Raw genomic sequence first — 22425 nt, 5'->3', positions numbered from 1 at the left:
GCATTCGGATATGAAGATTCCTTTCGCTGTAAACTGACTCTGTACAACCCTAGGCCCCTCCGATGTCTATATAAACCGGAGGGTTTAGTCTGTAGAGGCAATCATAATCATACAGGCTAGACATCTAGGGTTTAGCCATTACGATCTCGAGGTAGATCAACTCTTGTAACCCCTATACTCATCAAAGTCAATCAAACAGGAAGTAGGGTATTACCTCCATTAAGAGGGCCCGAACCTGGGTAAACATCATGTCCCTATCTCCTGTTACCTTCGATCCTCAGACGCACAGTTCGGGACCCCCTACCCGAGATCTGCTGGTTTTGACACCGACACCCTACTCCTGCTTTAGTGGATTGATGGTGGAATGGGGATGGTGAAACACAGTACACTTGCCCGGCAGGGGTCGCCGTAGGGCAGCAGCGACTACGCGCGTATGGTGGTGTGGGTTCGTTAACTTTCCAACAACCCTTCCTACGGGTGCCATGGGCCTCCTTTTATAGATTAAGGGGTCACCACAGTGGCAAAGTAGTCATTATCCACTGATATGATAGCAAACAGTGCTATCATATCTAACTCTACGGGCTGACAGGGTGCATTAAATGCACCGCTTAGTGTCACATCACCGGTTGCCCGGCAAGGCTTGCCGGGCTATCCTGCCAGCTCCGCACCTGTTCTCTTGACATGTCGCACGACAGGTGTCATCTGTGTGTTTCTTATGTAGGAAATGGCTGCCATGTGGCGAATGGCTGCCACTTAATCACCTTGCGGCTTGACACCGCATTGATTGACTACGTGGGTCATGCTTGAGTGGTCGGCGGGGTGCTTCTGCCCCCACGAGCCCCGACAGACCTTGCCCGGGTGCCTTGGTCGCCTGCTTCTAGCGGTGGCCTCGCCCTTTGCCGAGCTCGCCTGCCCGGCAAGGGAGGCCCTTCTCTTGCCGATATCTTGCTCCTCTAGCTGGATCTTGGTCTCTCCGAACTGCATGTTGGTTCTTCAAATCTCTTGGTCCTTCCATCTCTGACTTAAGCTGGTGCTTCAATCTTGTTCTTGTGCCTATGCACAGTCTGGGCAATAGACCCAGGGTTTGTTGCACCGACAGCTGAAATCCCTTTTCAATTTTTCAGTCTCTTCTAAGGCAGTTTTCAGCTCTGACTTGGCCTTCAAAGTTTCTAATTGTTGGGACTTGATGTTTTGCCGCAAATCAGTGACTTGAGATTCTTTCATAGTTAATTCAGCCTGCAATATGCAAAGACAAGCAACATTATAATCATCTTATTTGAAGTCCCAAGCATAATACAAGTATTTTACTTGGCACTTGGGGGCTAATGCAGGACATCTTTTTTGCATACGAATGTCTAATGACCCGGCGCATTCTTTTCAAATTGAGCCGGCTCATGGGGGCTACATATGCGGATTTTATGAAACATGATCTTAAGTCCTGGCTTAACTATCCTTAGGGACTACTCATTTTGACTCAATGGAGATAAACTAATATGGAGAAGCTACAAGGTGTAATATATGATTTTAAAGTCTACAGCATGTTCAATTCTTTCACATCCAGTAGACTTGGCGGATGATATATACTTATATGAGAAGGATTTGTTAGTGCTTACCTCAAAGTGCTCCTTCATAAGGTTAACCAGCACTACTGCATGATGCTGCTAACACGACACTACGATCAGAGACCCTTCGACGAAACTGTGTGCGATGCAATAATCGCAAACGGTGGTGTAAAAGAACCGTCAAAAAAGGTGCAAAATGTTTGTGATGGCGGAGCCATCAAACACGGTTCAGATTTTAGTTGCGTGTGCGATCCATGGCATACGGTTCAGTCCAATGAACTGTTTGCAATGAGGCGGAACAAAAGAAACGGGCAGCCTGATGAAGGCGTGTGCGATATAGAGCATACGGTTCACTCGGATGAACTGTTTGTGATTAGGCAACACAAAAGAAACGGTCAGCCAGATCAAGGTGTGTGTGATTGAGGGCATATGCTTCAGAAGGATTAATTGTTTGCGATTAGGCAATAGAACAGAAACAGGTCAGCCAGATGAAAGTGTCTGCGATTGATGGCATACACTTCGCATGAATGAACTGTTTGCTTAGCCACAACAAACTGAAACAGTTAGATAGATCAACGTGTGTGCACTAGACGGGCACACACATTCTAATTAAAAGAAGCATGCGTGATGGTAATAACAAGTGCGCATGGTTGTTGGAACAAGACGTGTGCTGAGATTGCCTATTGCGGTGCACCCTATGGTGCAAACGCCACGTACACAGCCGAGAAGGCGACGTGCCCATGTTACGCCTTCCGGGAATCATGCCTCACTTATAACCGTCAGTGAGCATGCGTCCCATCACAATTTTTTTTAGAATAACAGGGAGGCCGTGTCCCGTCACATTCCAAATTGCAAACCTGTTCACACCGATCAATACCTAAACGGTTTCCCACTTAGGAGTGTATTACTACTCGGTTATAAATACTACTACTCCAAGATGACTGCACATTCCTCCTCAACTCCTCATCCACAAAAACAAACAAGTCATTCATCATCGTTCACTTGCGTCTGCCATGGCCAGCGTGAGTTCTGGATCTAGAGATTGCCACTAGGGAGAGGCGAGCCTGGAAGCGGAAGCACGAAAGATGTCCCACCTTGCCGCGAAAGCAGACAACATGTCTCGTCACATGGTCGTAGCAGCAGAGAGGTCCCGCCGCGCCGCCGAAGCAGCAGACTGGTCCGGCCGTGCCGCGGAAGCAGAAGAGATGTCCTGCCGCACCGCGAATGCAACAGAGATGTCCTCCCGCGCCGCGGCGGCCTGGGAAAATGTCTCGCGGGCAGGCGAGGACTCTTACAGGCGCATGCGTGCCCTCGTCCTTAGGCAGATGGATTAGATCTCCAGCTGGGCGAGGTTGCAGGATGACCTGAAAGCCTCGTTTGAACAGTCTACCTGCGTCATCCGGCAACTAAATGAGAGCAATGCGAAGCTCCGGGCCGAGCGCGACCTGCTGAGAGCGAAGATCGTCGGAAGTGCGGAGCAGCAGGAGCAGACCACTGTCTTGTTGAAGAGGACTGGCGTCAATGTCGAGAAACTTATGGACGAGAATGCCATGCTACGCATCGAGCGCAGAAGGCTGGTGGAGGAATCCGTGGATTCTCTCAAGCAGCATCTTGAGGACAAGAAAGAGCTCATCGCCGCTCGTCACGGAGACTAGTTCCCATGGCCTGCAGCAACGCATCAAGAAAGTAGAGATCAGCGAGCCAGATCATTGTCTTCCTACTTCTTTTGCCCCTTGTGTATTTCGAGCATTGCCGCATGTGGCTTTTTTAATTATGTTCCTAAATATGTAAGACAATTATTATCACTGTCATCATCCTTATATTCGTCATGCTTGCTATAAGTCGTAGTCGATGCTATATAGGTCCGTCAGATCTTACATCAAGATCCATGCAAAACTTTCTTTTTAGATTTTCATTTTTCTCTCTTAAATCTCAGTCCAATGAGACATATAACCACGCCGTAGAACAGGTGCTTGGGCGCCATTAATGGAGATGTTGGGAGGGAGGTGCGCGGCGGGTAGCGGTCAAAGGGCTCTCCTCCCGATGAGCACGCGCAGGGGTCTGATCGCACGCCTCCTGTACTCAAATAGCTACTCCGCACGGCACCTCCTAGCCAATAAAAAAGGGGACGCGTGGCGGCACGTAATTGGTAAGTAGAACGCCCACGGTTTCAATAATACTCGTGTTTCCGATTTGTAACGTGACAGCACTTATTCCAAAATGACTTTGTTGATTGTTAATGTGTGCGCCTTCGCAAATCGGACAGAAAAATTACCACAGCATGTTGGTGCCATGTCATGACACCATGCCAAGTTTCATGATTTTCAGGCGTGTTTTGGATTTACAGGAATTAAAAAGTTTCTCAACCTTTCCGGCCGAGCCACGATGCCCAGATGTTTGAATTTCATTCCCATCTCTTGAATAGGACCTAGAAATTCACCCAAGGACACACATGTGATTTTTCAAACAACTTTGGTGCACTGGAGCCTGTGCTTGTACTTCAAATTTGAATTATGCACATTAAATGCACAGAAACTCAATTAATGTATAAAAAAGGCCAAATGAACCCGGAATACTTCCAAAAATTAGCACGATACTTCTATTTGGTCTAATCTTCCTATGTAAAAAAATTAAGGCGGGAGAAGGCAGTGTACGTGTGTCGTTTCGCACACGGAGGTGACACGTTCCCTCTCGTAACCACGAGCCTTCTTGAGGGAAGCTCCGGTTTGCAAGAAGCAGACACCAAAGCTTGTCCAATACGGCCTAAAAATTACTGCATCATGTTGGTGCCATGTCATGACACCATGCCAAGTTTCATGATTTTCAGGCGTGTTTTGGATTTACAGGAATTAAAAGACCAAGTTTCTCAATCTTTCCGGCCAAGCCACGACGCCCAGATGTTTGAATTTCATTCCCATCTCTTGCATGGGACCTATAAATTCACCCAAGGACACACATGTGATTTTTCAACCAACTTTGGTGCACTGGAGCATGTGCTTGTATTTCAAATTTGAATTATGCACATTAAATGCACAGAAACTCAATTAATGTATAAAAAGGCCAAACGAACCCGAAATAATTCCAAAAATTAGCACGATACTTCTATTTGGTCTAATCTTCCTGTGTAAAAAAAATAAGGCGGGAGAAGGCAGTATATGTATGTCGTTTCGCACACGGAGGTGACACGTTCCCTCTCGGAACCACGAGCCTTCTTGAGGGAAGCTCCGGTTTGCAAGAAGCTTACACCAAAGCTTGTCCCAATTCGGCCAAAAAATTACCGCAGCATGTTGGTGCCATGTCCTGACACCATGCCAAGTTTCATGATTTTCATGCGTGTTTTGGATTTACAGGAATTAAAAAACCAAGTTTCTCAATCTTTTCGGACGATCCACGACGCCCAGATGTTTGAATTTCATTCTCATTTCTTGCACGGGACCTATAAATTCACCCAAAGACACACATGTGATTTTTCAACCAACTTTGGTGCACTGGAGCATGTGCTTGTAGTTAAAATTTGAATTATGCACATTAAATGCCCAAAAACTCAATTAATGTATAAAAAAGGCCAAACAAACACGGAATAATTCCAAAATTTAGCACGATACTTCTATTTGGTCTAATCTGCCAGTGTACAAAAATTAAGGCGGGAGAAGGCAGTGTACGTATGTCGTTTCGCACACGAAGGTGACACGTTCCCTCTCGGAACCAAGAGCCTTCTTGAGGGAAGCTCCGGTTTGCAAGAAGCTTACACCAAAGCTTGTCCCAATTCGGCCAAAAAAATTACTATAGCATGTTGGTGCCATGTCATGACACCATGCCAAGTTTCATGATTTTCAGCCGTGTTTTGGATTTACAGGAATTAAAAAACCAAGTTTCTCAATCATTCCGGCCGAGCCACGATGCCCAGATATTTGAATTTCATTCCCATTTCTTGCATGGGACCTATAAATTCACCCAAAGACACACATGTGATTTTTCAACAACTTTGGTGCATTGGAGCATGTGCTTGTAGTACAAATTTGAATTATGCACATTAAATGCCCAGAAACTCAATTAATGCATAAAAATTCCAACGAACCCGGAATAATTCCAAATTTAAATACGACACTCATGTACAAGTTGCATGTTCACTGTAAGTAAATGTTCTAGCAATTCAAACATCATCCTTTCCCTCCGTAACACCATTTTGTCTTTCAAAACATAATGAAAAAATCAGGTATACCACAAACAGTTTACTAGAAAGAATTGTGTGGGATGCGATGTAAAATATCTTGGCGCACCATCTTGTCTGGCTTACGCTGTTGGGGAACGTAGTAATTTCAAAAAAAATTCCTACGCACACGCAAGATCATGGTGATGCATAGCAACGAGAGGGGAGAGTGATGTCTATGTACCCTCGTAGACCGACAACGGAAGCGTTGACACAACGTAGAGGAAGTAGTCGTACATCTTCACGATCCGAGCGATCCAAGTACCGAACGCATGGCACCTCCGAGTTCTGCACATGTTCAACTCGATGACGTCCCTCGAGCTCCGATCCAGCCGAGCTTCGAAGGAGAGTTCTGTCAGCACGATGACGTGGTGACGGTGATGATGTTGCTACCGACGCAGGGCTTCGCCTAAGCACCGCTACGATATGACCGAGGTGGATTATGGTGGAGGGGGAACCACACACGGCTAAGAGAGATCAACGTGATAAACTTGTGTGTCTAGAGGTGCCCCCCTGCCCCCGTATATAAAGGACCAGGGGGAGGAGGCCGGCCGGCCAGGAGGAGGCGCGCCAGGGAGGAGTCCTACTCCCACCGGGAGTAGGACTCCCTCTCTTCCTATTCCAACAAGGAGAGGGGAAGGAAGGGAGAGAGGGAGAGAAGGAAAGGGGGGCGCCCCCTCCTCCTTGTCCAATTCGGACCAGAGGGGAGGGGGGTGTGCGGCCGACCCTGCCTCCCTTCCTCTTCTCCACTAAGGCCCATCATGGCCCAATAAACCACCTAGGGGGTACCGATAACCCCCCCCCCCCCCCGCCCCCGGTTCTCCGGTAAATGTCTGAAACCTCCCGGAACCCTTCCGGTGTCTGAACATAGTCGTCCAATATATCAATCTTAACGCCTCGACCATTTTGAGACTCCTCTCATGTACATGACCACATCCGGAACTCCGAACTACCTTCGGTACATCAAAACACAAAAACTCATAATACGATCATCATCAAACTTTAAGCATGCGGACCCTACGGGTTCGAGAACTATGTAGATATGACCGAGACACGTCTCCGGTCAATAACCAATAGCGGAACCTGGATGCTCATATTGGCTCCTACATATTCTACGAAGATCTTTATCGGTCAAACCACATAACAACATACATTGTTCCCTTTGTCATCGGTATGTTACTTTCCCGAGATTCGATCATCGGTATCTGAATACCTAGTTCAATCTCGTTACCGGAAAGTCTCTTTACTCCTCCCGTAATACATCATCCCGTAACTAACTCATTAGTTACAATGCTTGCAAGGCTTATAGTGATGTGCATTACCGAGTGGTCCCAGAGATACCTCTCCGACAATCGAAGTGACAAATCCTAATCTCGAAATATGCCAACCCAACAAGTACCTTCAGAGACACCTGTAGAGCACCTTTATAATCACCCAGTTACGTCGTGACATTTGGTAGCACACAAAATGTTCCTCTGGTAAACGGGATTTGCATAATCTCATAGTCATAGGAACATGTATAAGTTATGAAGAAAACAATAGCAGAATACTAAATGATCGAGTGCTAAGCTAATGGAATGGGTCAAGTCAATCACATCATTCTCCTAATGATGTGATCCCGTTAATCAAATGACAACTCATGTCTATGGTTAGGAAACATAACCATCTTTGATTTAACGAGCTAGTAAAAGTAGAGGCATACTAGTGACACTCTGTTCATCTATGTATTCACACATGTATCATGTTTCCGGTTAATACAATTCTAGCATGAATAATAAACATTTATCATGATATAAGAAAATAAATAATAACTTTATTATTGCCTCTAGGGCATATTTCCTTCAGTCTCCCACTTGCACTAGAGTCAATAATCTAGATTACACTGTAATGATTCTAACACCCATGGAGCCTTGGTGTTGATCATGTTTTGCTCGTGGAAGAGGCTTAGTCAACGGGTCTGCAACATTCAGATCCATATGTATCTTGCAAATCTCTATGTCTCCCATCTGGTCTTGATCCCGGATGGAGTTGAAGCATCTCTTGATGTGCTTGCTTCTCTTATGAAATCTGGATTCCTTTGCCAAGGCAATTGCACCAGTATTGTCACAAAAGATTTTCATTGGACCCAATGCACTAGGTATGACACCTAGATCGGATATGAACTCCTTCATCCAGACTCCTTCATTTGCTGCTTCCAAAGCAGCTATGTACTCCGCTTCACATGTAGATCCCGCCACGACGCTTTGCTTAGAACTGGTCCAATTGACAGCTCCACCGTTCAATATAAACATGTATCCGTATTGCGATTTAGAATCGTCCAGATCAGTGTCAAAGCCTGCATCGACGTAACCATTTACAACGAGCTCTTTGTCACCTCCATAAACAAGAAACATATCCTTAGTCCTTTTCAGGTATTTCAGGATGTTATTGACCGTTGTCCAGTGATCCACTCCTGGATTACTTTGGTACCTCCCTACTAAACTAATAGCAAGGCACACATCAGGTCTGATACACAACATTGCGTACATGATAGAGCGTATGGCTGAAGCACAGGGAACATCTTTCATCTTCTCTCTATCTTCTGCATTGGTCGGGCATTGAGTCTTACTCAACTTCACAACTTGTAACACAAGCAAGAACTGTATCACCCTCGATGCGACTATATCTCCCACGTGTCGAGGCACGACTTAGAGGCATAATCGCATTGAAGGCATATGTCGCAAGTTAGGCAATCTTCACAACATCCCATGTAATATAAATAATAAAGGGGAGATAACATAGTTGGCTTACACTCGCCACGTCAATCAAGTACATAAATAACATTACATCATCCAAACACTCATGGCCCGACTACGGTGCCAAAATAAAAGATAACCCAACCTGCGACACGGTCCCGATTACCCCCAACTGGGCACCACTACTGATCATCAGGAAAGGAAACATAGTAATGTTGAGAGTCTTCGTCGAACTCCCACTTGAGCTCAAACGCGTCTCCTGGAGCGGAATCATCAGGCCCTGCATCTGGTGTAATAGTAATCTGTGAGCCACAGGGACTCAGCAATCTCGCACCCTCGCGATCAAGACTATTTAAGCTTATAGGTATGGCAAGGTAAAAATGTGGAGCTGCAGCAAACGACTAGCAAATATGGTGGCTAACTTATTCGCAAAAGAGAGCGAGAAGAGGAGGCAAAGCGCGAGCGAGAAACTAGAGAACAACCTACGCAAGCATTACTCCAACACCGTGTCCGCTTCCCGGACTCCGCCGGAAGAGGCCATCACGGTAACACACTCAGTTGATTCATTTTAATTAAGTTAAGGTTCAAGTTATCTACAACCGGACATTAACAAATTCCCATCTGCCCATAACCGCGGGCACGACTTTCGAAAGTTCAAATCCCTGCAAGGGAGTCCCAACTTAGCCCATGACAAGCTCTCACAGTCAATGAAGGAATAGACCTCCTCCCAAGACGTTCCGATCAGACTCGGTATCTCGGTTCTTCAAGACACTTCGACAGGTTAAAACAAATCCAGCAACACCGCCCGAATGTGCCGACAAATCCCGATAGGAGCTGCACATATCTCTTTCTCAGGGCACACTCAGATGAACACTACATACAACTAAAACCAACCCTCAAGTTGCCCCGAGGTGGCGCTGCAAGTGGCTCTATTTGGACCAACACTCAGAGGATCACTGGCCCGGGGGGGTTTAAATAAGATGACCCTCGGGCTCCGGAAACCCAAGGGAAAAAGAGGCTAGGTGGCAAATGGTAAAACCAAGGTTGGGCATTGCTGGAAAAGCTTTAATCAAGGTGAACTATCAAGGGGTTCCCATTATAAGCCAACCGCATGAGCAACGCAAAATCTGGGAACATAACACCGATATGACGGAAACTAGGGCGGCAAGAGTGGAACAAAACACTAGGCGAGAGGCGGAGCCTTCCACCCTTTACCAAGTATATAGATGCATTAAGATAACAGGATAAAATGATGATATCCCAACAAGTAAATAAATGTTCCAATAAGGAACGGCCTTCAATCTTCACCTACAACTAGCAACGCTATAAGAGGGGCAGAGCAAAGCGGTAACATAGCCAATCAACGATTTGCTAGGAACATGGTGGGTTAGGGGTTTGACATGGAAATTTGGGAGGCTTGAAAGCAAGTGGTAGGCATCGTAGCATTGGCATAGCAAAAGAGCGAGCAAATCTAGCATAGCAAATATAGTAGTGATTTCGAGGGTATGATCATCTTGCCTGCACAGTTGTCAGAGTTGACTGAATCCTCGAAAGCAAACTCAACGGGCTCCTCGTTAGCGAACTCGTCTCCCGGCTCTACCCAAACAAGACAAACAAGCAACAAGGGAACAATCAACCCCGGGCAAGCTCAAACAATATGATGCAAAGATGATACGCTATGCGGGATGCGATGCGGGATGCATATGCAAGATATGACAGGAAATGCATGAACCTGGCCTCAACATGGAAATCCAAGTGTGCCACTGGAAAGATTACATGAAATCTCTTGAAAACGATATAAAGAACGCCGGAATTGGAGTTACGGTTTGGAAATGGCAAGCGATTCAAATATGACGCCGGTCTGCGATTTACAGCAAGTAGCCATCTAAATGCAATGAGATGAACATGCTACAGCACTCAAACATGGCAACAAAATACATGGCAGGGATGCATTCAAGATGCTTAACAAAAGTCTAGCACTGAGCTACGGCCAATTCATCCATTAACAGGTTCAAACAAGCATGGCAAAAATGCATATGGAAAACTTGTCTGGACTTTGTGAAATTAACACTTGTCTGGAATTTCAGATCAGGTAGCACTCTTCGGAGCAACAAAACTACATGCTATAGGACCTGAACATGGCAAAGTAAAACATGGCATGGAGCTACTCAAAGAGCTTAACAAAAGTCCCTTAGTGACCTTCAGCCAAAAGGGATCAGAAAATACAATTGCAAGCATGTGAACATAGCAAAAACATAATCAGTTTTCAGACTTAGTGAAAACTGGCACATGCTGAAATATAACTCAAGTAGGCATGTTTACGAGCTCGATGCACTCAGTACGGTGCAAGTCATGAAAAGCTAAGCATACCTCTATCAAGAACACACAAAATTCAAACTAGACATGGCAAGAACAATAACATAGCATGCTTGGATCAACTACAACATCATCGGCAAAATTGCAAACAAGTTGACAATCTGCCCAGATTCACAAAGTAGCAAAAGTAGAGCTCGATTGACTCAAGCTAGGGTGCTCCATAATTGCAAACAAAGACATGTATGTATAGAGAACTACAATATTAACAAAACATACTTACTGATCATCCTCAAAAGAGGCACGGATCACTAGGAAACAACATGAACATATGGCATCATGAGATAAACAGATCAAGGACTTAGTGGAATTACTAAGTCCCTGAAAACAGAAGTACCAAGTGCACCACTTTGCAAGCTTGTGCTAGTCACCACACACATCACAAAAATACATGGGTTGCACCTCTGGAAAGATGGCAAAAACCTTAACAAAACATATGTAGAGCATCAGGGCATATCATGCACACATTAATCATGGCAAAATGACAAAAAGCTAAATGAAGCAGCAGATCTGACAAATAACTCAAGTAGCCCTCTTCTAACAGCATTTCGGGCATCAAGATGACTTCAAATGAAAATGATGCAATGGAATGAAATGATGTACTCTCTGAGATGAACATTTTGATATGCTATATGCATGAATCGGAGCTACGGATGCAAAGTTACGGGGCCATGAACATGAGCACTTGGATCTAGAATTCCTGGGACTTAGAAGAAATTTACCCCGCGCGGATCTAGGGTTTGATCTGGCGCGCGAACCGAGGCGGAATCCGGCGAGGTCGGCTCGTCGGCGGGGAGAAGAAGGGGAGGCGAGGCCAGCCTCTCCTCGGCCGGTGCTGACGGCGGTGGCGGCGGCGAGCTTCGAGGGGCGGCGGGCCGGCGACGACCGCGCGGCGGGGCGGCGACGACCGCGGTGGCCGGAGCGGGCGGCGGAGAGCTCCGGTCGCCGGCGTTGGCGAGGGAGGCGGCGATGCGGGGGCGGGGAGCAGGGAGGCGCGGGCCGGCGGATGGGCCCGCGGGGGCCGGCCACGGGCCGAGCGGGCTTCGGCGGCGGGGACGGCGGTTGTGGCCACGTGGCGGCGCAGGAGAGGCTGGGAGCGGTGGCGGGATTTGTCCGGCGTCGCCTGGACGTGTCCGGCGGCGCGGAGGGGAAAAATTAGGGTTTCAAACGAGGGGATCCGGATTTTTCGGAGGAGGGGCTAGTTTTATAGGTAGAGGGAGCTAGGAGAGTCCAAATGAGGTGCGGTTTTCGGCCACACGATCGTGATCGAACGCTCTAGATGATGGAGAAGGCTTAGGTGGGTTTTGGGCCAAATTGGAGGGGCGTTGGGCTGCAACACACACGAGGCCTTTTTGGTCCCTCGGTTAACCATTGGAGTATCAAACGAAGTCCAAATGATACGAAACTTGACAGGCGGTTTACCAGTAGTAAACCAAGGCCGCTTGGCAAGTCTCGGTCCAATCCAGAAATGTTTAATCCCCACACACGAAAGAAAGCTAGAAATGACCACTGGAGGAGAACGAAGCGCCGGAATGCAAAACGGACAACGGGGAAAATGCTCGAATGCATGAGACAAACACGTATGCAAATGCAATGCACATGATGACATGATATGAGATGCATGACAACGATAACAACACACGGAGACAAAGGCCCGAACCCGAGAAAATAAAATAACTTAACGCCGGAAACGGCAAGAGTTGGAGTACAAATTGGGAAAGTTACATCCGGGGTGTTACAACACTCAACCACTACGAAAGGATCTCGTCCCGAGATCTAGGACTGAAAGAACGCCGGGTACTCAGAACGGAGGTGATCCTCGCGTTCCCAGGTAGCTTCACGGTCGGAATGGTGTGACCACTTGACTTTGAGAAATTTGATTGACTTGTTGCGAGTCTTGCGTTCAGTCTCTTCAAGAATAGCAACTGGGTGCTCACGATAAGAGAGATCTTCTTGGAGCTCAATGGCCTCGAAGTTGACGGTGCGGTCAGGAGTCTTGAAGCACTTTCGAAGCTGAGAGACATGGAACGCGTCATGAACATTTGCAAAGTTTGAAGGAAGCTCGAGTTGATAGGCGAGGTCGCCTCTCTTGCTGATAATCTTGAAAGGTCCCATGTATCTGGGGGCAAGCTTCCCTTTGATACCGAAGCGACGAGTACCTTTCATAGGAGAGACGCGGAGGTAAACATGATCTCCGATCTCGAAAGCCAAATCACGGTGCTTACTATCATAGTAGTTCTTCTGGCGGGATTGGGCTGCTTTGAGGTTATCACGAATGACTTTGCACATTTCTTCTGCCTCTGTGATTAAGTCATTTCCCAAAAGCTGACATTCACCGGTTTCAGACCAGTTGAGAAGGGTACGGCACTTCCTGCCATACATAATTTCAAATGGGGCCTTGCCCGAACTTGCTTGAAAACTGTTGTTGTAGGAGAATTCAACATAAGGAAGACAATCCTCCCACTTCATGCCGAAGGAGATCACACAAGCCGTGAGCATATCTTCAAGAATCTGGTTGACACGCTCGACTTGACCGCTAGTTTGAGGATGGAAAGCTGTGCTGAAGCGGATGTTAGTGCCCATGGCCTTCTGAAAAGAATCCCAAAACTTGGATGTAAAGATGCTGCCACGGTCTGAAGAGATCACTTGAGGAATACCGTGCAGAGAGACAATTCGAGAGGTATAGAGTTCCGCCAATTGAGCTGCAGTGATCGACTCTTTGATAGGCAGAAAGTGAGCCACTTTAGTGAGTTTGTCGATGACAACGAATATAGCATCATTGCCACGCTTGGACTTTGGAAACCCAGTCAAGAAGTCCATTTCAATGTGGTCAAACTTCCATTCTGGAATGGCAAGAGGTTGGAGGAGACCAGCTGGCCTTTGGTGTTCTGGCTTCACTCTTCTGCAGACATCACATTCATTCACGAATTGAGCGATCACGCTCTTCATTCGAGTTCACCAATAAGCCTGCTTGAGGTCCTGATACATCTTCGTGCTCCCAGGGTGGATGGAGAGGAGAGAATTGTGAGCCTCGTTCATGATCACTTTACGGAGGTCACCTTTGGGTACCACAATACGATCCTCGAAGAAGAGAGTATCCTTGTCATCAAGGCGGTAGCACTTGTACTTGGGTTGACTCTTGGCAATCCCAATCTTCACCTTTTTCACCATAGCATCAAGAAGCTGGGCTTGGCGAATCTGGTCTTCCAAGGTAGGAGAGACTTGAAGGTAGGCGAGGAAACCTTGGGGAACAACTTGCAGATTAAGTTTGCGGAAAGCTTCACAAAGCTCGGGTTGATAAGGCTTGAGAATCAAACTGTTACAATAAGCTTTCCTGCCCAATGCGTCAGCAATCACATTGGCCTTGCCTGGAGTATACTCGATACTCAGATTATACTCTTGAATCATTTCGATCCATCGAGTTTGCCTGAGGTTGAGATTAGGCTGAGTGAAGATGTACTTGAGAATCTTGTGATCAGTGAAAATGTCCACTTTTCTTCCCAATAGAAGATGTCTCCAAGTCAAAAGAGCATGCACAACTGCCGCCAACTCGAGATCATGAGTGGGATAGTTCTTCTCATTAGGATTCAACTGGCGAGAGGTATAAGCAACAACTTTCTTCTCTTGCATCAATACTGCGCCAAGACCTTGGAGAGAGGCATCACAAAAGACCTCGTACGGCTTGGATTCATCAGGCGGAGTCAGAATTGGAGCAGTGATCAATTTCTCTTTCAAAGTGTTGAAAGCAATGTCATACTACGGAGACCAAACGTACTTGATGTGCTTCTGGAGAAGATTAGAGAGAGGCTTCGCGATCTTGGAAAAGTTTTCAACGAATCTTCGACAGTAGCTTGCGAGACCGAGGAAGCTACGGAGTTGCTTCACGTTCTGAGGAGGTTCCCAATTCACAATTGCAGACACCTTCTCAGGATTCACGGCAATGCCCTTGGCAGAGATGATATGACCAAGATAAAGAACCTCATCGAGCCAAAATTCACACTTGGAGAACTTGGCGTAGAACTGATGTTCCCTAAGCTTATCGAGTACCAAACGCAAGTGCTTGGCATGATCTTCCTTGTTTTTCGAGAAAACCAGAATGTCATCGAGATAGACCAAAACGAAGTCATTGGTGTAGGCGTTGAAGATGAAATTCATCATGCGAGAGAACGTCGGAGGAGCGTTGACGAGACCAAAAGACATGACAGTGTATTCATATGAACCATAGCTTGTCCTGAAAGCCGTCTTGGGAATATCTTCCTCACGAATACGAATCTGATGATAACCCATATGGAGATCAAGCTTGGAGAATACTTGGGCACCTTTGAGTTGTTCGAACAGCTCGTTGATGTTGGGAAGTGGGTATTTGTTCTTGATGGTATTCTTGTTCAATGGGCGGTAATCAACACAAAGTCGGTCTGTTCCATCCTTCTTCTTCACAAAAAGAACACCACAACCCCACGGAGAAGAACTAGGCCGGATGAGACCCATTTTCTCTTGAATATCGAGTTGCTTCTTCAGCTCCTTCAACTCTTCAGGTCCGAGCTTGTAAGGACGTTTGCACACAGGTTCCGTGCCAGGCTCAAGATCAATAACGAATTCAACTGGCCGATGCAGATGCATTCCTGGAAGCTCTTCTGGAAAGACGTCTTGATATTCGCAAACGACTGGAATTTGCGAGATGGCATCGAGTTCACCCTTCTCATTGAGAGAAAACAGATGGATAGTATCATCACGAGTGGCAAAGACAATTACATCCTCAGACGAATGAGTCAATTGGATCTGCCTGGCTGCACAATCAAGATGTGCCTTGTGCTTAGTAAGCCAATCCATTCCGAGAATAAGATCAATATCCGAGTTGCCAAGAACCACCGGAGAAGAGAGAAACTTGTAATCACCCAACGTGATAGAGACATCCGGGACGCAATTGTTAGAAGTCATTTGCTTGCCCGGAGACACAATCTTCAATGGAACAGGAATCCTTTCGGTCACAAAATCATGCTTGGCCACAAATGGAGTTGAAATAAAGGAAAGCGATGCACCAGTGTCAAAAAGAACTTTTGCAGGAACATCGTTAACAGGAAGGTTACCCATAATCACATCTGGCGAGTCCTCTGCCTGAGCTGCATTCAGCAAATTGACCTTGGCGTGCTTGGGATTATGCTTGACCACAGTTGTACTTGCCGATCTGACAGGAGGAGGAGGAAGACGCCTCTGGTTGAAACACTTGTTGGCATAGTGACCCTTCTGTTGGCACTTGTAGCACGTCACCTCTAAAAGCGAACGGTGATACGGAGCACTCCATCTTGGAGCTTGAGACGAAGTCTTGTTCTGAAAGCCAGGGTTGGGTGGGTGGGAAGAACCACTGCCACCTTTGCTCTTCTACTGATATGGCTGACGGAACGGAGGAGGAGGAAGCCAATACTTCTGCTGCTTGGCCACTTGAGTAGAGGAAGAAGGAGTAACATCTCTGACTCGCTTCTTGGAAGCATCACACCTCAACTGAGCAGCCTCTTGCTTCAGTGCCATGTTGTAGAACTCATCGTATCTCAAGGGCTCAAAGAGAACAAGAGCTAGCTGAATTTCTTCTCTGAGACCACCCCTGAACTGATATATCATGCTCTTCTCATCAGGGACGTCCTGCTTGGCAAAGCAGGCGAGCTTCTGAAACAACTTGTTGTAATCATAGACAGACAAAGAGCCTTGCTTCAGGTTGCGGAATTCCTCACGCTTGCTTTCAACCACGCTCTGGGGAATATGATGAGCCCTGAAATCTTGACGAAATTCATCCCAAGTGATAACACGTCCACCTCTGGAGTCCTTGTACTATTGGAACCATTCTGCAGCTTGATCTTTGAGTTGGAAGGAAGCGAACTTAACAAAGTCCTCAGGCTTGACGTTACTGCACTCGAAATGCTTGCACAGATCCACTAGCCAATCGTCAGCATCGGTTGCCTCAACACAATTGCTGAAAGTCTTTGGCCCGTTAGCAAGGAACTGGTTGAGTGTAGCAAAGTGATTCTGATTGTTGCCTTGATTCCCTTGGTTTCCTTGATTGCGCTCTTGAATAATTTGGATGATCAACTGTGTGTTTGCATTGGTTGCGGCCATCACAGCTTGCCATGCCTCCGGAGGAGGTGGAGGTGGTGGCGGATCAGGATTCGGAGTCGTGCGCGTTGGAGGAGCCATCCTGAAGAGGTTGACATCCATTAGCACAATGATAGACAAATATTGAAGCTGAATCCAACGGAATGAAAATTGCAACATATAGTCTTCACATCCGAACAAAATGAACGAATGCATTCCTCTGGAAATGGTCACATATCCATAAATTGAGAAGCCACGTAGAATTAAGGTAGAGAAATAAATCAACAAGGTACGGATCAAGAACGAATAATCGGTAAGAAATCCCAATCTCAAACCAATATCCGTGGAAGAAGAACTAGAGCTACTAGAATTCCCACCTATGAAACTCCCAAACCTTTCCGGTTATGCAATCAGGTGTTGGGGATACAGGGGAAGCATAATATCTCACCCAAACTAGCAAATCCTACATCCAGTTGTATCCATCCTTCAACACATAACCAAGAAACCTTCGGAAACCATCTACCTCAACCTTCGAAAAGCATCCGTTATACAAGTTATGGCGATACTCCCGAACTCCCGCCCCAGTACTGGGCAGCGTCGAGGTTATCTCACCAACGAACTGCATAAAAGAGATTTTCGATGTCGGCGTACTAAACTCAGGTATTCCAGAAGTGCAACGATAAAATTATGATGACAACACCTCAGATCTCAACTCCCAGGGACACTTCCACGAAACCCCTGATAGGAGGCACCAAGACAATGTTCTCATCATAAAACCATCAGAACGATTCCAAGATACCCGCGTGATCCTAAATTTTTTTAGTGAAATTTGAGAAGAGAAGAGTCAAAACTCTACGTCAGGAAGCCTTACCAGAGCGATGAGGAGACTGGGAAGTAAAAAAGAATTCCTAAACTCTTTGATATATAATTCCTAAATGACTCAAAACGTTTTTCTAGACACAACTCGGCTGCTAAAAACGATCAAGCAATGGGGCTCCTAAGGTCGGCGAAGGCTCTGATTACCAACTTGTATCACCCTCGATGCGACTATATCTCCCACGTGTCGAGGCACGACTTAGAGGCATAATCGCATTGAAGGCATATGTCACAAGTTAGGCAATCTTCACAACATGCCATGTAATATAAACAATAAAGGGGAGATAACATAGTTGGCTTACACTCGCCACGTCAATCAAGTACATAAATAACATTACAACATCCAAACACTCATGGCCTGACTACGGCGCCAAAATAAAAGATAACCCAACCTGCAACACGGTCCCGATCACCCCCAACTGGGCACCACTACTGATCATCAGGAAAGGAAACATAGTAACGTTGAGAGTCTTCGTCGAACTCCCACTTGAGCTCAAGCGTGTCTCCTGGAGCGGAATCATCAGGCCCTGCATCTGGTGTAATAGTAATCTGTGAGCCACAGGGACTCAGCAATCTCGCATCCTCGCGATCAAGACTATTTAAGCTTATAGGTATGGCAAGGTAAAAATGTGGAGCTGCAGCAAGCGACTAGGAAATATGGTGGCTAACTTATTCGCAAAAGAGAGCGAGAAGAGGAGGCAAAGCACGAGCGAGAAACTAGAGAACAACCTACGCAAGCATTACTCCAACACCGTGTCCGCTTCCCGGACTCCGCCGAGAAGAGTCCATCACGGTAACACACTCAGTTGATTCATTTTAATTAAGTTAAGGTTTAAGTTATCTACAACCGGACATTAACAAATTCCCATCTGCCCATAACCGCGGGCACGGCTTTCGAAAGTTCAAATCCCTGCAGGGGAGACCCAACTTAGCCCATGACAAGCTCTCACGGTCAACGAAGGAATAGACCTCCTCCCAAGATGTTCCGATCAGACTCGGTATCTCGTTTCTTCAAGACACTTCGACGGGTTAAAACAAATCCAGCAACACCGCCCGAATGTGCCGACAAATCCCGATAGGAGCTGCACATATCTCTTTCTCAGGGCACACTCAGATGAACACTACATACAACTAAAACCAACCCTCAAGTTGCCCCGAGGTGGCGCTGCAAGTGGCTCTATTTGGACCAACACTCAAAGGAGCACTGGCCCGGGGGGGTTTAAATAAGATGACCCTCGGGCTCCGGAAACCCAAGGGAAAAAGAGGCTAGGTGGCAAATGGTAAAAGCAAGGTTGGGCATTGCTGGAAAAGCTTTAATCAAGGCGAACTATCAAGGGGTTCCCATTATAACCCAACCGCGTAAGGAACGCAAAATCCGGGAACATAACACCGATATGACAGAAACTAGGGCGGCAAGAGTGGAACAAAACACTAGGCGAGAGGCCGAGCCTTCCACCCTTTACCAAGTATATAGATGCATTAAGATAACAGGATAAAATGATGATATCCCAACAAGTAAATAAATGTTCCAACAAGGAACGGCCTTCAATCTTCACCTGCAACTAGCAACGCTATAAGAGGGGCAGAGCAAAGCGGTAACATAGCCAATCAACGGTTTGCTAGGAACATGGTGGGTTAGGGGTTTGACATGGCAATTTGGGAGGCTTGAAATCAAGTGGTAGGCATCGTAGCATTGCCATAGCAAAAGAGCGAGCAAATCTAGCATAGCAAAGATAGTAGTGATTTCGAGGGTATGATCATCTTGCCTGCACAGTTGTCAGAGTTGACTGGATCCTCGAAAGCAAACTCAATGGGCTCCTCGTTAGCGAACTTGTCTCCCGGCTGTACCCAAACAAGGCAAACAAGCAACAAGGGCACAATCAACCCCGGGCAAGCTCAAACAATATGATGCAAAGATGATATGCTATGCGGGATGCGATGCGGGATGCATATGCAAGATATGACAGGAAATGCATGAACCTGGCCTCAACATGGAAATCCAAGTGTGCCACTGGAAAGATGACATGAAATCTCTTGAAAACAATATAAAGAACGCCGGAATTGGAGTTACGGTTTGGAAATGGCAAGCGATTCAAATATGACGCCGGTGTGCGATTTACAGCAAGTAGCCATCTAAATGCAATGAGATGAACATGCTACAGCACTCAAACATGGCAACAAAATACATGGCAGGGATGCATTCAAGATTCTTAACAAAAGTCTAGCACTGAGCTACGGGCAATTCATCCATTAACAGGTTCAAACAAGCATGGCAAAAATGCATATGGAAAACAGATCTCAGACTTGGTGAAATTAACACTTGTCTGGAATTTCAGATCAGGTAGCACTCTTCGGAGCAACAAAACTACATGCTATAGGACCTGAACATGGCAAAGTAAAACATGGCATGGAGCTACTCAAAGAGCTTAAAAAAAGTCCCTTAGTGACCTTGAGCCAAAAGGGATCAGAAAACACAATTGCAGGCATGTGAACATAGCAAAAACATAATCAGTTTTCAGACTTGGTGAAAACTGGCACATGCTGAAATATAACTCAAGTAGGCATGTTTACGAGCTCGATGCACTCAGTACGGTGCAAGTCATGAAAAGCTAAGCATACCTCTATCAAGAACACACAAAATGCAAACTAGACATGGCAAGAAAAATAACATAGCATGCACGGATCAACTACAACATCATCGGCAAAATTCCAAACAAGTTGACAATCTGCCCAGATTCACAAAGTAGCAAAAGTAGAGCTCGATTGACTCAAGCTAGGGAGCTCCATAATTGCAAACAAAGACATGGATGGATAGAGCACTACAATATTAACAAAACATCCTGACTGATCATCCTCAAAAGAGGCACGGATCACTAGGAAACAACATGAACATATGGCATCATGAGATAAACAGATCAAGGACTTAGTGGAATTACTAAGTCCCTGAAAACAGAAGTACCAAGTGCACCACTTTGCAAGCTTGTGCTAGTCACCACACACATCACAAAAATACATGGGTTGCACCTCTGGAAAGATGGCAAAAACCTTAACAAAACATATGTAGAGCATCAGGGCATATCATGCACACATTAATCATGGCAAAAATGACAAAAAGCTAAATGAAGCAGCAGATCTGACAAATAACTCAAGTAGCCCTATTCTAACAGCATTTCGGGCATCAAGATGACTTCAAATGAAAATGATGCAATGGAATGAAATGATGTACTCTCTGAGATGAACATTTTGATATGCTATATGCATGAATCGGAGCTACGGATGCAAAGTTACGAGGCCATGAACATGAGCACTTGGATCTAGAATTCCCGAGACTTAGAAGAAATTTACCCCGCGCGGATCTAGGGTTTGATCTGGCGCGCGAACCGAGGCGGAATCCGGCGAGGTGGCGGCTGCTCCGGCGAGGTCGGCTCGTCGGCGGGGAGAAGAAGGGTTGGTGAGGCCGGCCTCTCCCCGGCCGGTGCTGACGACGGCAGCGGCGGCGAGCTTCGAGGGGCGGCGGGGCGACGACGACCGCGGTGGCCGGAGCGGGCGGCGGTGAGCTCCGGTCGTCGGCGTTGGCGAGGGAGGCGGCGATGCGGCGGCGGGGAGCAGGGAGGCGCGGGGCGGCGGATGGGCCCGCGGGGGCCGGCCACGGGCCGAGCGGGCTTCGGCGGCGGGAACGGCGGCTGTGGCCACGTGGCGGCGCGGGAGAGGCTAGGAGCGGCGGCGGGATTTGTCCGGCGTCACCCGGACGTGTCCGGCGGCGCGGAGGGGAAAAATTAGGGTTTCAGACGAGGGGATCCAGATTTTTAGGAGGAGGGGCTAGTTTTATAGGTAGAGGGAGCTAGGAGAGTCCAAATGAGGTGCGGTTTTCGGCCACGCGATCGTGATCGAACGCTCTAGATGATGGAGAAGGCTTAGGTGCGTTTTGGACCAAATTGGAGGGGCGTTGGGCTGCAACACACACGAGGCCTTTTCGGTCCCTCGGTTAACCGTTGGAGTATCAAACAAAGTCCAAATGATACGAAACTTGACAGGCGGTCTACCGGTAGTAAACCAAGGCCGCTTGGCAAGTCTCGGTCCAATCCGGAAATGTTTAATCCCCGCACACGAAACAAAGCTAGAGATGACCACCGGAGGAGAACGAAGCGCCGGAATGCAAAACGGACAACGGGGAAAATGCTCGAATGCATGAGACGAACACGTATGCAAATGCAATGCACATGATGACATGATATGAGATGCATGACAACGATAACAACACACGGAGACAAAGGCCCGAACCTGAGAAAATAAAATAACTTAACGCCGGAAATGGCAAGAGTTGGAGTACAAATTGGGAAAGTTACATCCGGGGTGTTACAAGAACCCTTTCTTTGCTTGATCCATTTTGAAATTCTTCAAAACTTTGTCAAGGTATGTGCTTTGTGAAAGTCCAATTAAGCGTCTTGATCTATCTCTATAGATCTTGATGCCCAATATATAAGCAGCTTCACCGAGGTCTTTCATAGAAAAACTTTTATTCAAGTATCCCTTTATGCTATCCAGAAATTCTATATCATTTCCAATCAACAATATGTCATCCACA

At 46.7% G+C, this 22425-nt stretch overlaps 1 protein-coding gene across 1 annotated transcript in view; it reads right to left on the bottom strand.

Moving 5' to 3' along the window:
- Nucleotides 1–1053: 1053 nt before the first annotated feature.
- LOC147991565 (uncharacterized) overlaps nt 1054–22425 on the bottom strand; it is a 39920-nt gene continuing 18548 nt past the window's right edge. Inside the window, exons 3-4 of the mRNA XM_087538727.1 lie at nt 1614–1645; nt 1054–1236 (exon numbers count right to left, since the gene is read on the bottom strand). Coding sequence (XP_087394853.1) covers nt 1054–1236; nt 1614–1645 — 215 coding nt within the window. The remainder of the gene's footprint in view (nt 1237–1613; nt 1646–22425) is intronic.

Source organism: Triticum urartu, chromosome 1A (genome assembly GCF_056163025.1).
Source record: "Triticum urartu cultivar PI428250 chromosome 1A, HENAU_Tu73, whole genome shotgun sequence".
NCBI classification, from domain to species: Eukaryota; Viridiplantae; Streptophyta; class Magnoliopsida; order Poales; family Poaceae; genus Triticum; species Triticum urartu.
Note: the sequence above shows the minus strand (reverse complement) of the source record. Positions and strands in the feature narration are given on the sequence as shown.